Source organism: Erpetoichthys calabaricus, chromosome 9, assembly GCF_900747795.2.
Source record: "Erpetoichthys calabaricus chromosome 9, fErpCal1.3, whole genome shotgun sequence".
NCBI lineage: Eukaryota > Metazoa > Chordata > Cladistia > Polypteriformes > Polypteridae > Erpetoichthys > Erpetoichthys calabaricus.
The window spans coordinates 6,745,705-6,760,212 of record NC_041402.2 but is presented as its reverse complement, the minus strand read 5'-3'; the positions used below and the strand labels follow the sequence as shown (position 1 = coordinate 6,760,212).

General features: G+C 41.0%; 1 protein-coding gene across 1 annotated transcript; it reads left to right on the top strand.

Annotated features, from left to right (window-relative positions):
* The first annotated feature begins 537 nt into the window (after positions 1-537).
* On the top strand, positions 538-14,203 carry LOC127529098 (centrosome-associated protein 350). Its single transcript, XM_051931589.1, has 2 exons — positions 538-2,936; positions 12,561-14,203. The coding sequence occupies exon 1, from the start codon at positions 542-544 to the stop codon at positions 2,894-2,896; it is 2,355 nt and encodes a 784-aa protein (XP_051787549.1). The 5' UTR covers positions 538-541; the 3' UTR covers positions 2,897-2,936; positions 12,561-14,203.
* The last annotated feature ends 305 nt before the right edge of the window (positions 14,204-14,508 follow it).

Genomic DNA, 14,508 nt, shown 5'->3' with positions numbered 1-14,508 from the left:
TGCACATCATCATCATCATAATAATACAGCAATAGTAAAAGTAACTACATACAGTATAGTACTGTACTGAGGAGAGAGAGAATCTTTATCCTTTAAAATTGCATTTGTCATTCCAACAGATGGCGCAACACAAACATTAGAACTGATTTTATGATTCCGATACCAGGTGACATATAACAGAGACATAGCAACTGGATGCCAATCTATAAGGGCACCTTAGGGATGTGGTAGGACAGAAGATGAACGTGCAGGTGACAAATCTGCAGGAATTACATGAGGCAGTCATGTCAACATGGACCAGAATCTCAAAGAAATGCTTCCAACATCTTGCGAATCTTTGACGCCAAGAATTAAGATTGATTAGCAGGAGACCCTACATAGTATTAGTGCAGCGGTCCTAAGAATTTGCTCCGTGAGTGTATGTTTATTAATTTGTGATACATTATCGTATTGCTGAAAAAGACATTTTAAATAATTGTGCAATTCCAATATTAACTTTGAATTTCATGAAATTCACTTGTCACTTCTTACAGATAATTGGATGGCTGACAAAAGGTCTACGGATAAACATGACTTGGACTCTGTGAACAGAGAGCATTACCCAGTAGAAGAACGTAGCTCCGATCGTGAAGAAGACTTGCCATTTTCCAGTGACCTGCTAAAGCTCCGGCTCTCTCCCATCCCTTCTGATAAAAACATGGAATCTTGTCCTTCACTCTCCGAATTCCAACAGTTATCTGCTGTGCAAGTCATTCTCAGTGAGACCTCGTTGTCATCCACTGAAATTGAAGAGGATATCCCATTAGACACAGATGATTCTGACTATGAACGGTTGGAAGATGCTAATCAGAAGTATAAGGAACTGGCATCTGTAAACATTTCTCCTAATATGGATCAGGTGTTTGCAATTAGGGATGAATATAAGGATGTGGACCATGAAAAGCATGTCACTGATGGACTTGGCAATACAGTACCACATAATGTGACAAATCACATGTTTGTATGTACCAGTCAAATGAACAATGACTTCTCGGTAAGCAAGAATAGTGAACTTTCATCCATCCGGGAATCAGTAAAATGTGAGGAAGAGGGCATTCTAACAGATGACATGATGAAAGGTCAAGAAAGAAGTCCTGAAAAAGTTAATAGTATGGGGGAAAGTCAAGATAACGTACCTCAATATGCAGAAATGAATTCAGAATCCAGAAGCTTCAGTAGCTCCCTTGACGTCTCGTATTCCTGCAATGAAAGTTTCTCAGAATGTGAGCAGGAATCGAAGGAATTTTCATGGAGCAGCCAAGATCTGCCTTCCTCGGTGGAAGACGAGGTCCTGATGGAAAGTCACAATGTCGATCTCGCCTTACTGGATAACAGCACTGCAGACCAAGAGCAAAGTGTCAATCCTTTGGCCACAGTGAATGAAATCCTTTCAAACAAAAGTGCTGGGTTAACCTGCCCTCTTGAAACAGAGCAGGATTTTAAATCCGAGGAAAGCCTGCTGGGTCTACCTGTGCCTTTCAATGAAGACCTTCATACATCGATGAACGAGGAGCTGATTTCAGATTGTCTTGATTTACCTCCTCCTCCAGATGACATTTTGTATTCTGACGAAGAAACATTGCAATGTATGGCTGATGATCATTCCGATAAAAGTTTGGACCTACCATCCCTTTCAGAAGATATGTTCTTTACAGCCAAGGAAAGTATTCATACAAAGGAGATGAAGAGAAATAATCCTAAAGGATGTGAGACCCCACCTGAGACTTTGGAGAATTCAACAAGCAGGGAAAGAGACACTCATACTGAAGAAACTCGAGGAAATGAAATAATTGGCCATAATGGTTCCGAGAAGAAGATTCCTTTTGTAACTCTAAAGCCTACTGAAAGTGATGATGAAAACTCCGACCCCCTGTCTTCATTCAGGATCGGGGACAGGGTTTTGGTTTGCCTATCTAAACCCGGAGTGCTCAAGTTTAAAGGTCTCACAAAGTTTTCAAGTGGATACTGGGCAGGAGTAGCTTTAGATAAACCAGAAGGTTATCACAATGGCACATTTCAAGGTATTCAGTACTTTAGTTGTCCTCCCAAATATGGGGTCTTGGTCAGAGCAGAAGATATATCTCATCTTTTGGAAGACCGCAAAAATGATTCCTACTCCAATGATCCAGATGAAGATCCATCATCGGGAGATGAAGATCCAAAGAGTTACGGGTCATTTGAAAAAGACTTGACGACGGAAAAATCAACTGATCGAAAAGAGGAAGGTACAGGAAAAGGAAGCCAGGAGACGGATGGGAACAATTCCAAATTTTCTAAAGTTTGCCAAAGTGGTTCATGCAATCCATCAATTCCGGAATTAAATAGTAGGATTCATAAAGAACCTTCTGGAATAATTAAGCAATGCCTAACACTGCAAAGGTTTCTGTTGGCATCTACACTAGCGGAGCATAATATGGATGAAAATGAATTACGAGATGCCATCGATGAAGCCAAAATATCAGTTCAACATTTGGCAAATAACTTCTTCAACCATGTCATACAGACAGCTAATAAAATGTATGGACCTAAATTGCAACCATTTGTGGTGTGTCAAGGGGAAAAAAGAAAAATTAATATCATCGTGCTTACCGTAAATGAGGAATTTCGAAAAAGTATTTTTGACGAGAACTCTTTTCTCCTCATGGATTCAAAATGTAAGCAATCAGATGTGGAAATCGTTCAAAAGCAAGGCAGATTTTTAGTGTCCGACTTGGGGCCAATGAGCAGAGTTACAAGAGGAAGAAGAAACATCTGGGGATCGGTCAACGGGATGATCGGCGATGTCATGGATGAGGTAGCGCAAGAGCGGTGGAATACGAGGAGACCATCCCTTAAAATGGACATTAAAAACTGCTGAAGATATCATGACTACTGTGTTTAGCAGGAGCGTTCAAAGAGTGAGTACAACAGAACTGGAAAAATCATTTTACATTTTCTGACATTCATTATAAAGTTGTTTTTAACATGCGGTGGATCTAGAAACACTTCAGACCCCTGCACTTTTTTATGTTTTTCTCTACTGACGTCTTGTGCTAAAATCATTTTATTTTTTTCCATCATCCAGAAACACTCGATACAATTACAAAGTGTTTTTTCTTGGTTTTGCTCTACTTTCCCCTTTTGTATTGTTAATATGTAGCCTTTGTCAGAATGCCTCAGATCTCACAGACTTACCATTGTTTGTAAGGTATGGTACCATATAACGTCTCCCCACCTTCTCTTCTACATTTATAACCTTAGGCAATTAGGTGTAGTAAAAGACAAGCAGGAGTTTTAAGTTATAATTTAAATAATGTCTCTCTATTATATAAAAAAAAAATTCTGCAATGCAATGAGACTTTTTGGAAGATTTTTTCAAGTTCCACAAGTCGAGACTTTGGCCCTCCTCTCATCCATTTTCAACCACACCCGCGGTCCTCTCACCTCTCATTGGTGTGAATGCTTTTCACAGACACAGTTCCTGCTCTCTCCGCTCTTATAAATTTTAATGTTTTCCTCGTTTTAAGTTCCCAATTAAAGAAGACTTATTATGTCGTTATATCATTACAGAAGGACCTGGATAGCATACAGGCTTGGGCAGATTTGTGGCAGATGAAATTTAATGTCAGTAAATGTAAAGTATTGCACATTGGAAGTAAAAATGTTAGGTTTGAATACACAATGGGCGGTCAGAAAATCGAGAGTACACCTTATGAGAAGGATTTAGGAGTCATAGTAGACTCTAAGCTATCGACTTCCCGACAGTGTTCAGAAGCCATTAAGAAGGCTAACAGAATGTTAGGATATATAGCACGATGTGTGGAGTACAAGTCACAGGAGGTTCTGCTCAACCTTTATAACACACTGGTGAGGCCTCATCTTGAGTACTGTGTGCAGTTTTGGTCTCCAGGCTACAAAAAGGACATAGAAGCGCTAGAAAAGGTCCAGAGAAGAGCGACTAGGCTGATTCCAGGGCTACAGGGGTTGAATTATGAGGAAAGATTAAAAGAGCTGAGCCTTTACAGTTTAAGCAAAAGAAGATTAAGAGGTGACATGATTGAAGTGTTTAAACTTATGAAGGGAAATAGTGCAGTGGATTGAGACTGTTATTTTAAAATGAGTTCATCAAGAACACGGGGACACAGAATTTGTTAAGGGGAAATTTCGCACAAACATTAGTAAGTTTTTCTTTACACAAAGAACGATAGAAACTTGGAATAAGCTACCAAGTAGTGTGGTAGACAGTAAGACGTTAGGGTCTTTCAAAACTCGACTTGATGTTTTTTTGGAAGAAATAAGTGGATAGTACTGGCGAGCTTTGTTGGGCTGAATGGCCTGTTCTCGTCTAGAGTGTTCTAATGTTCTAATGTCCAAATCTTATTGAAGAATTTCATCATGAAGGGTTATCAACAGAAGACATGATGAGTACACGGGCAATCCTAGCACCGAGAAACGATGAAGTCAAACAAATTAATACCAAAAATGTCCCATCGGTTACACTGCCAATTGGTTAAATGCGTATCAATAGACTCTACTGAAACAGTTGGTGGTGATGGTGCGGAAGATGAAAACATCAACTAACAATATCACAAAGAATATCTACAACCGTTAATGCCGTCCGGTTGTCCACCGCACGAAATACTGTTGAAAGAAGGATGTATCCAAGAAAGGTAAAGGTAATCTTCAGGGGATAACATTATACAACAAAGGAGATCTTGATATGCCATTTGTAATAATAATAATAATTCTTTGCATTTATATTAAAATGTTTATAGTTTCCCATTAGAATAGCTTTTACAAAGACAATTAACAGATCTTAGAGCCAAACATTTGAAAAAATTGTTTTATTTAATAGAGAGAAAGAAACGAAATTCATTCACGGGCAGCTGTACCTTGCATTGTCACAATGAAAGTCTAAACACAGAATCAAAATTCAATACAATATTGACGAAAATTTCTTTCAAAAAATTGTTTTTACTGAAGTTTTACAGTGTTTAAAAAGTATTTGCTTGTTAATTTCAAATCCAAACAGAACAAAATCGTATTACGCAATGAATAACTGTAACACAACATGAAACATAATTACTTTCAAATTATTACGTTTTACTCTTTTTTAATATGGTTAATTACTCGCTGTAATGTAAAATATTTCTATTTTGGTTATGTAACAATTTCCATGAAAATAAAAAAATCTGTTTAAATTGTACAACCGCATCCCCATATGCGAGCGACAGAACCGCAAAGAGGCTAGTGCGTAGTGCAGGCAGGGGGGTTGGAGTGTGAAGCGAGCAGGGGGCAGAGCCCCCTAGTAGTATTGATAATATTCATAAACTAGCTGACGCCTACCGTAGCATACAGCGGCGTAAGAATAGGAACGGAAAACGGTGAGAAAGGAATTCAGAAATCAAGAAGAAATAAATACTTCTTGAAAGACGCAGTGTGCATGTAGAATTTCCGGCCAAGCAGGATTATATGTTAAAGTGATAAATAAATCCAGCTTTCCGAATTTACGTACTATGGCCATGGCATCCTGATAGTTTTGTTGCATGTATCCTGGACTTCCTGGAAATGTGGATGGTAATATGATCATTTTTCCTACATGTACGTTATTTTCAGCGTTTCCTTGCAGTGCGTCTGATAGTTCGACGCGCAGATCTTGTTGATGTAATCAGAGATAGTAGAGATGCGCGCCCTCTATTTTAACATACACATCTACGACGTACTGTTGGAATAGTTTGCCGCCGGAGTGCAAAATACTAAATGTATGCCTCATTGCTAATCTGTACGCCTAAAATTGGCATTGAGTAAGCCTTATTCGCTTGGCGGTTCTTTTATCGGGAACATGTTGTAAATCTTTGTGCCAGCCAATGTCTCCATAAGGGAATAAAAGTGGGTAAACCATAGGATTGCAATTCATATTGAGCGTGGAAATCCGTTTACAGGAGTTGCCTATGGGATAGATGCAAATGTCCCTTTTTGCAGGTGTTTCGCCATCTTCTCCGACGAAAATCGCTGCAACATCGGTGTGACACGTCGGGGCATTGTATCGTCGTAAATCCTGCCTAGGAGTTTCCTTGAAAACCATTCGTACAGATGCTGTTGGATTGGACTGAGCGACTTCATGCATGTGTTTGTATGATTTAGCGAAGGGGTTGATGGTTCTGAGCATGGAATCTAGCTGGAGAAGTACATTTTCGCTGCATGCTGAGTTTGCTTTATTTTGTAATCGTACTTCAGTAGCTTGCGCTGTCTCAAAAACATACAGCTGTCCATATCCTGGAGAGGTAGAAGTGTTAGCGTATAGTGGAGAGATTTGGTGATAAATTTGCACGTGTATTTTAAAACAGTATGGTCCGTGGCCAGGAGGTTGAGTTATCTGTGCACCCATGGAAGCAAACGCTAGAGAAGAGTTGTATTCTCAAATGTGTTCACGATAATTTTTAGCTTCTGATGTTTGCTGTGTAAGAAGACACAGGTAGCTCCTGCAAAGGTGGTAAAGCTACTTTACCGTCGTGGCAGCACCTCGAGTACTTGTTGGATGGATTACGCTCAGCAGGCCAGTATAGTGAATGACATGGAAGACGACGAATAGGAATCGAGAAATGCCGTGTCGGCTGCGCGTGGGCGGGACCGGTTTTGAAGTGGAAGCAGGACGAACCAGAAGAGAAATATATATAAGAGATAATAACAATAAGCAAAGTACATTTGAATTCAGAACGGGCCGCATGCCTGTCTCAATATGGCTGCCGAGCTGTGCTCTTCATTGTGTTGTCCTTTTCAGTTCATGGTGTGTGAGATGCTCTCGCATCAGATGTTTGTAAGAGGGGGGGGGGGGGGGGGTAAAGCAAGCAAATATATAGACTCTCTGGCCAAACCCAACAGCCAATAGGGCGTTGTGGTACTTAAAGGCTTCTGATACAAGCCAATTCCAAACAGCCATACTTCAGACCAATGGGGCACAGAATACCTTCACACCTGCCCCCAAAACCATTTGTTAAGGTGACGCATGCCAGCTAGGTGGTCTGGCTTTCCTGTGGGGGTTGACTGAGAGGGTCCTGCAGAGAATCACTGGCCAAACTGGTCTGAGGCACTTCGCCCAACCCTGTCGTAAAATTCACTGTCCTGACTTAGTCCTAGGGGGTAAACATGAATGCTTCTCACTAATGTAACACTAATATTACATTACTTTGCCCAAGTTACAAATAAAGACATACAAAATATTTATCAACTTGTATGCAAAATTTCATACCACAACACAAAGTGAATAATGATTTTAGAATTTTTGTAAATTTATTAACAGGTTAGACAGTAGTTGGCATGGTATCACACTCAAGTTACTGGGCCATCTTAACAGCATGATAGACCCCGTGGGGCAAAGTAGTGCACTGTGGCCCCTGTTTTGACAGCAAAGCAGAAACATACATAGGCATCAGTAACACTGTGGGTCCCAATGCTCCTGGGGCCCCCGGCCAGTGCCCATGGTGCCTGTACATTAAGACGGCCCTGAGTAACGGATATGAAACGTGGAGAAATTTCACATTATTTATTTACTTCATCCAACAGTCAGTTAGTACATTTTTGTTTATTAGATAGTTGTGCGACAGTGAGTCGTATTCAAAAGTTATGGCAATTATAAAATGTGATTACGTGTGTTAGTCGATGACATTAAAAATATTTTTTACAATGGAGTTAAAAAACAGCGCAGAGAGAGGTGGCTCAATGGCTTTCATACCCAGCAGACTACAATTGAAGTGATGTGACATTCATGGTACTCCAAAGCATGTTTGTGGCTAAGGTGGTGCAGCAAATTGCTTGTGTTGACAACTTTAGCTCAACAGCATTTGCAGTAAATAGTTGTTTGGTCCACATCTGACCTTTTAAAACCAAAGTATCTTCAGATAACAGACACGGCTCCTTTATTTGGCAAAACTTCTTCTGTGTCATCATGTTCAACTTTATCGTCGGCTACAACTTCAGTTTCCGGAATGTTCTCTGTCCATTTTCACTGCTCAATACCTCCACTAATGCATGTAGTTCCTGCTGCGCCACGTTCCGAACGTTGTTTAGGCTGTTTAAACCGGTGTTGCGGTATAAGAAAAATTCATATCATAACAAAAATAGAAAACAGTTTTCGATATTAACTGGTGTACACCACCCAGCACTAGTGTGTACCTTATGGATTTTGGCCTGCTGATCATAAAGATCACGTTTTAAATTTTCCCATCATGTACCATTTAGTGCAATCGCGTATTTTTGTTTTTTTATTTCATATTTTATGTATAAATAATACATAACAAAACATAATGAATAAAATGAGGGGGGACCCTAAAGAAACAAGACTGGCCACCATGTGGCTGGACGGCGAGTGGAGGGAGTTGGATCAAGGTCAGTGCTTGTTCTCTCATCCCTCGCCTCTCTGAGTCAATCTCACGTGTCATGCAGTCATTGTTTTTAGAAGCTGTTCTCGCAACCCTGTCGAAATTGTGATATCTAATTTCATGGAACAAAGTACTTGTTCTCTGAATCGGGCGAGAGTTTTTGAATGGGTTTCGCTCTTCAAAAATGGAAATTTATGCATCGAGGATCAACCCCGTTCTGGACGCCCTGCAAAAATCCAGGATAAAATAAATGAAGACAGTCATTACACAATTGACGAGTTGTCAGAAGCTACAAGAGTAACATGGAGCTCAGTTCAGCGCATTTTGACTGAAGGCCTGGGCGTGAGGCGTGTTTCAGCCAAATTTGTCCCCCATCTGCTAACAGATGACCAGCGGAACACTCGACTCAATGTGTGCAAAGACTTGAAAATGGAGCTTGAAAGTGACCCAGACTTCTTGTCCAGGGTCATAACAGGTGACGAGAGTTGATGTTACGGGTATGACCCTGAAACGAAACAAGCATCGAGCCAGTGAAAGAATCCTGATTCACCAAGGCCCAAAAAAGCCAGACAGCTGAGATTGAATCTGATTTGTTTCTTTGACATTAGAAGAATTTGTTCCAAGGGGTCAGATGGTCAACCAAAAGTACAATCTGGGGGTCTTAAGACGGCTGAGAGAGAGAGAGAGAGTGTGGAGGACAAGGCCGGAATTGTGGCTCCTTCACCTTGACAATGCTTCAGCACACACAGCGTTGTGAATTTGCCAGTTTTTGACCAGTCAGGGCATGACATTCGTGTCCCACCCCCCTTACTCACCGGACTTATCCCCCTGTGACTTTTTCTTGTTTCCCAGAATGAAAAGGGACTTGAGAGGGTGCCGATTTAACAGTGTGGAGGACATGATCTCTGCTTCGACGACAGCACTAAATAGCATCCCAGTTGAGGACTTCCAAAAATGTTTTGATCAGTGGAAAAGAAGATTGGAGAAGTGTGTGTCCTCCAGTGGGGGAGTACTTTGAAGGAGACTAGTAAATGTTTTTAAATATTTAAAATAAAACTTGGAGGCTCCGCCCCCTGCTTGCTTCGCTCACCCACCCCTGGGGTTGGTTATCCGGATAGATAGATAGATAGATAGATACTTTATTAATCCCAATGGGAAATTCACATTTCCCATTGGGATTAATAAAGTATCTATCTATCTATCTATCTATCTATCTATCTATCTATCCGGATAACCAACCCCAGGGGTGGGTGAGCGGATATACAATTTAAAGAGATTGTTATTTTCATGGGAATTGTTACATACTCTTTCGATTCTCTGTTGCATCGCTTCTCCGTGATCATAAATATACACCTGACCGAATTCTAGTTTCTTCGAAATTAAACTTGTCGTAGCTTTAATTGTTGCGGGACCACAGATTCTCCTAGCGTATGGTCCTGAATCGTGTAAATCTACGTTTTGAGCATTGAATGATGCGAATACGAAAAGTTTATTGTAGACTTGGACATTTTGCCGGTAGTGTTTGTGGATTTCACTTTCACCAAACAACAAATCTTTTTATTCTTGCGGATAGGCCTCTTCATTGGGAGGCTACACTACTTTTCCCTGATAGCAACATGAATTAGACGATCTACAAGTCTCTGACTTAAACTTTAAAGTTGAACAATAGCTACATACTTCTGACATATCACATATGTCCATTGTCGCAGGTGGCTGGGGGGGGGGGGGGTGGATGGTGACCTGGCCGGGACACCCTGGAGGACCGGAAGAGGGCTTACGCTTCCCCCAGACCATGTGGGGGTAACCGCCCTGGCGGCTATGGGGACCACGGGTATAGAGCTTTGTAAGCTCAACCCTGTAGAGGCCCGTGGTCACCGCCGGGGGGGGGCGCCCCAATGCACCCGGAAGTGCTGGGGGAAAGAGGATCGAGGACACCCGGAGTGTTTCCGGGTGCGCAGCCGGCAATTCCGCCACACTTGGGAGTGCCAATGGAAGATTGTCAGGAGGCACCTGGAGCACCTGGGTGATGATAAAAGGGGCCGCCTCCCTTCATTCAGGGGCTTGAGTCGGGTGCAAGAAGGACAAGGTCTGGGAGGAGGCAAGGAGGCGACCTGAAGAAGTGAGGCATTGGACTGTGGGCTCAGACTTTTGGGGACTTTGGGGTTGTGTGGCACAGTTGTAAATATGGAGAAGGTCCTCACAGGTGGCACAGTGGTAGTGCTGCTGCTTTGCAGTAAGGAGACTGTGGAAGATTGTGGGTTCACTTCCTGGTTCCTCCCTGTGTGGATAGCGCTTTGAGTACTGAGAAAAGCGCTATATAAATGTAATGAATTATTATTAAGGTGAATAAACGTGTGTTGGGTCATTTCAACATGTCCGCCTGTCTGTGTCCGGGTCATCTTCCACACCATGTATTCGGTCTCTTTTTTCTGTTCTGTTATTTCACTGAGTAATAATTTCCGTTTGTTTGTGCTAATGCAATCTTTACTTTCTTTTTTTTTTGATACTTTTGAATTTATATTCTTTAACTTGCGCTGCATGTGTGTCGCGCCAACGTTTTTGATCGTCTTTATGAAGTCTTTTATTTCTGACCCCGTTTGGACCTATGAGATTTTCAATTCCACTTGGTCCGGGCTGATTATTACTTTCCTTATTTTCAGAATTTGCATATACATTATTATTGTTCTTTTTTTGCCTTATTTTCTACTCCAACGCTTTTGGGTCTCTTTTCGACGCTCTGCTCTTTGTTCTTCGCTTAGTCGTTGACGTGCCATCTAGTACGTATAACTTTTTTAAGAGCTGAGAGCAAATGAAGTGTGTCTGCCAAAAGCATTCCGACAACTGAGAGGTTAGATGTCCGTGATCTTGTTTTAAATTGGTTGTTCTCGTGGGATGTCAAAGTGTCTTTCCGAGAAGGTCACGTCTCGAACCCAGGATTTTTTTATATAATAGAGAGATGATTACTTTTGAAAAAATTTTTGTTATTTTGGGTCCCCCCTCGTAAATATAACAAACCTTAAAACACCTCTGACTTGGCTAAAGATGAAAGAGCATTCATGATTACAGTGAGGTGAGTTGAAACCTTTTAAGATTTGGTGCTTGCCCTTATTAATAGCTAGGGTTTGATGGTGACTCCAAAATATGGGCATTATTGGAAGTGTTTGGGACTACGTGCTTCAGAACTCTTTAATGCTTGGGATTCCCAGTTCACAACATTTACAACCCACCACCATTTATACACAATAACAACTGGCATCCCAGTGGCTGAGAAACACCGTTTTAGATTTAGGAGGAGGAAGAGGATGAGGAGGTTGGGAGTATGTTGTACGTTGCCGCACCCACTACATGGTGAACCACCTGGATTGAGATCCAAGTGCAGTTGTGCAACGGGTGACGTCTCAGTACCACACTGAAGATTGGCTGGAGTGCCAATCCTGCCACAAACCCCCCGAGTTTTCCCTACAAGTTTTAGACAGAACACACACTAAACTCATTTCACATTCATATCGTGCGTCTCCGATTTCCTATGTGTTGCAGTCAAATTAAAATTTCATTGGGGTTACCTTGAAGCAGAATCACCAAAAAAAAAAAATTTTTTTTTCGGGAAACAAAAATTTTCAAACTAATTATTCTTATAAAATTTGTTGATTGATTATGGGAATGTTGGGGTGCCAAATTGGTCGTCCCCGTTTACTTCTTCAAAAGTTTAACAAAAATACAGGAGCAAAGGCAACAAAATAATAAGCTGCTAGTTAGCTCAGTTCAAGTTCACTTCAGGTTACAGGACCGTTGTGGTGCTGTGCCCACAGAGTGGCGCCACCTTCTGGCAGCTCGCAGTATATCACGGAAAAAAGCCAGAAGAGGCGGAGTCAGGTGCCCTCAGGGGGCGTCTTCTGCTGGAGGGAAAAGGAGAGAACATAGTTAAGAACAGCGCCCCCCTCTGTCCCCGAGGTGGTACTACATACCCTCGAGGAGTCCTGAGGATGATCCACGGGTGTACACGTGTGACAATCATTAGATCCTCTACCGGTGCCTCTGTTCTTGTAAGTGATTTGTTTTAATATGAAGAACACCAGAGTGCCTCTCTTTTTTGGCTTTGAATATTATCATCTTTTAATGGTTTGATGGGCACTAAATTTATTTATTTATTTATTTTTGTACCAGGAGGGATGTCTTTTAATTAGGTAGACCAACAAAGAGCTGGATTTAACAATGAAGATGATGGAGGCCACCGGAAGATGCCTGATGTCTGTCCGCTGCACCAAGAATGACCACTGAATGCCTAAAGAGAATTAAATGAGCTCCTTTTCAAGAAATGAAATTTTTAAATTGCTGATAATCGAGACGCTTTAAGGTGTAATCATTTGAAAAGTCTTTACCGTACTTCACAATTCGCTGAAAACAAGATGAAATCAAATAGGGGAGCCTATGAAGGGTCTTGTTGGGGTCTCGGGCAGAGCCACACACCTCTCAAGTGTAGCAAGTCTGCTATTTCTTTTCATTAAGAGGGCAGAACTTTTATAATTTATGGAATTGTTCTTTAAGTCGTTACCCAGCCTGGCTGCTTTTCAAAATCTTAACGTTTGCGAAAGAAAAATATCCAGACTTTCACACGTCCATTTAAAATGAAACGTACTGAATATCTGCTTCCTATGCTTTTCTACTCTAGGCTGGTCATATATGCACCATCTTTATTAAATTGTGGCTAATATGTTAATTGTTTTGTAGTTGACATCATGCTTGGAGAGATTTTAAATTTAAATGTTATTTAGATTTGTGAGTATTTACACTGGGGCTGTGATTCCATGATAGATAAATTGTGAAGGCAGTTAAACTTAACTGAATTATTAGCCAATCATGCTTAGAAGCAAAAGACAAATTATGACTTAAAAGCGCTATAAGAAAAAAAATATTTAAAAGTTATAATTTCACCGTATATAAACAACGTGATTTTTTTTTTCCTGTTTATTTGTGTGGATACAATTAGACGTGAAGAATTTCAAGAGACCCTCATGTTGTCCACCAGAACGACAAGTGAACAGCCGAGTCTTCTGTCAAGATGGACTAAATAAAACGTAACTGCGGGTTTTCTTCCCTCGTTCTGTTTCTTAAAGAGATGCCAGTATCTCCATATTTACAGTACGTAACACAACGGGAAGTATGGAAGCTGGGGATTTTCCATGACTTTGAATGCACGTGTGATGTCTGCAGAACTTTGTCTGTGCCCCACTCTTCCTCAGGTCGCTCACCACATCGTGACGTGTGGCAGTGTTGGCTTCTTCAGGGCGCTTTATGCCGTACAGATCGGTCGTTCGGTTTGTTCGGTTGCTTTACTTTGCGCTGCACGGCACAGCTTGTGGCCACAAACACCTTCATGTTCACTTTATTAATAACGGCGTCTTCATTTTTAAACTCCCTCCATCAGTCTATGGATTTGCTTCACCTTTAACAATGACTGAGAGTTCTGCTACTGTTCTGCTAAAAGTGACGTACAGAGATGTAATTTTAGTGGAGCTTATTTACGGTGTGATGCTTTTTTGAGTGTAAAAGTTCCATATTTTAAATACATGTGATTATATTTAATAATAATAACATTTGTCTACCATGCTGTATTGTGTTTATAAGCCTATATGTAATCTCTCTACCGTGATTAAGCTTCAGCTTAACGACACATAAATATCTGGACCAAAACGTTTGCACTTTGCCTATGCACTTCCTTGTAAAAACATTTATTTCTAAGGTTTTGTTTTGTTTGTTTCCTTAAAATAAGATTTTGCCTGATTTTAAATAAATAAAACTATTTTTGTAATGTCATAATTCGATCGTATGCAGCTTCCTTGCAATGTTTTCGTTTTGTTTTGCTATGTTCTCGACCTCCATTTTGGGTCCCCAGATGCCGCCATTTTGATTCCCATTCTTGTGCCGTGTTCCATTTGAAGCAGGAAGTCGGAAATTTCTCAGTTCCTACTGGAACGCCCCCTCAAGTCGGATTTCGAACTCAGAAAACACGGGGCTGATTTGTCAAGTCCAAGTTTGTCCAAATTCGGATCATAATTTTAGTCCAAAATGGCGGCGTACACAGCAGATTTTAGTGAAAGGCGTATTATTGGGT

Excerpts from the sequence above, each read along its gene's own strand:
- LOC127529098 (XM_051931589.1), top strand. The coding sequence starts at position 542 with ATGGCTGACAAAAGGTCTACGGATAAACATGACTTGGACTCTGTGAAC.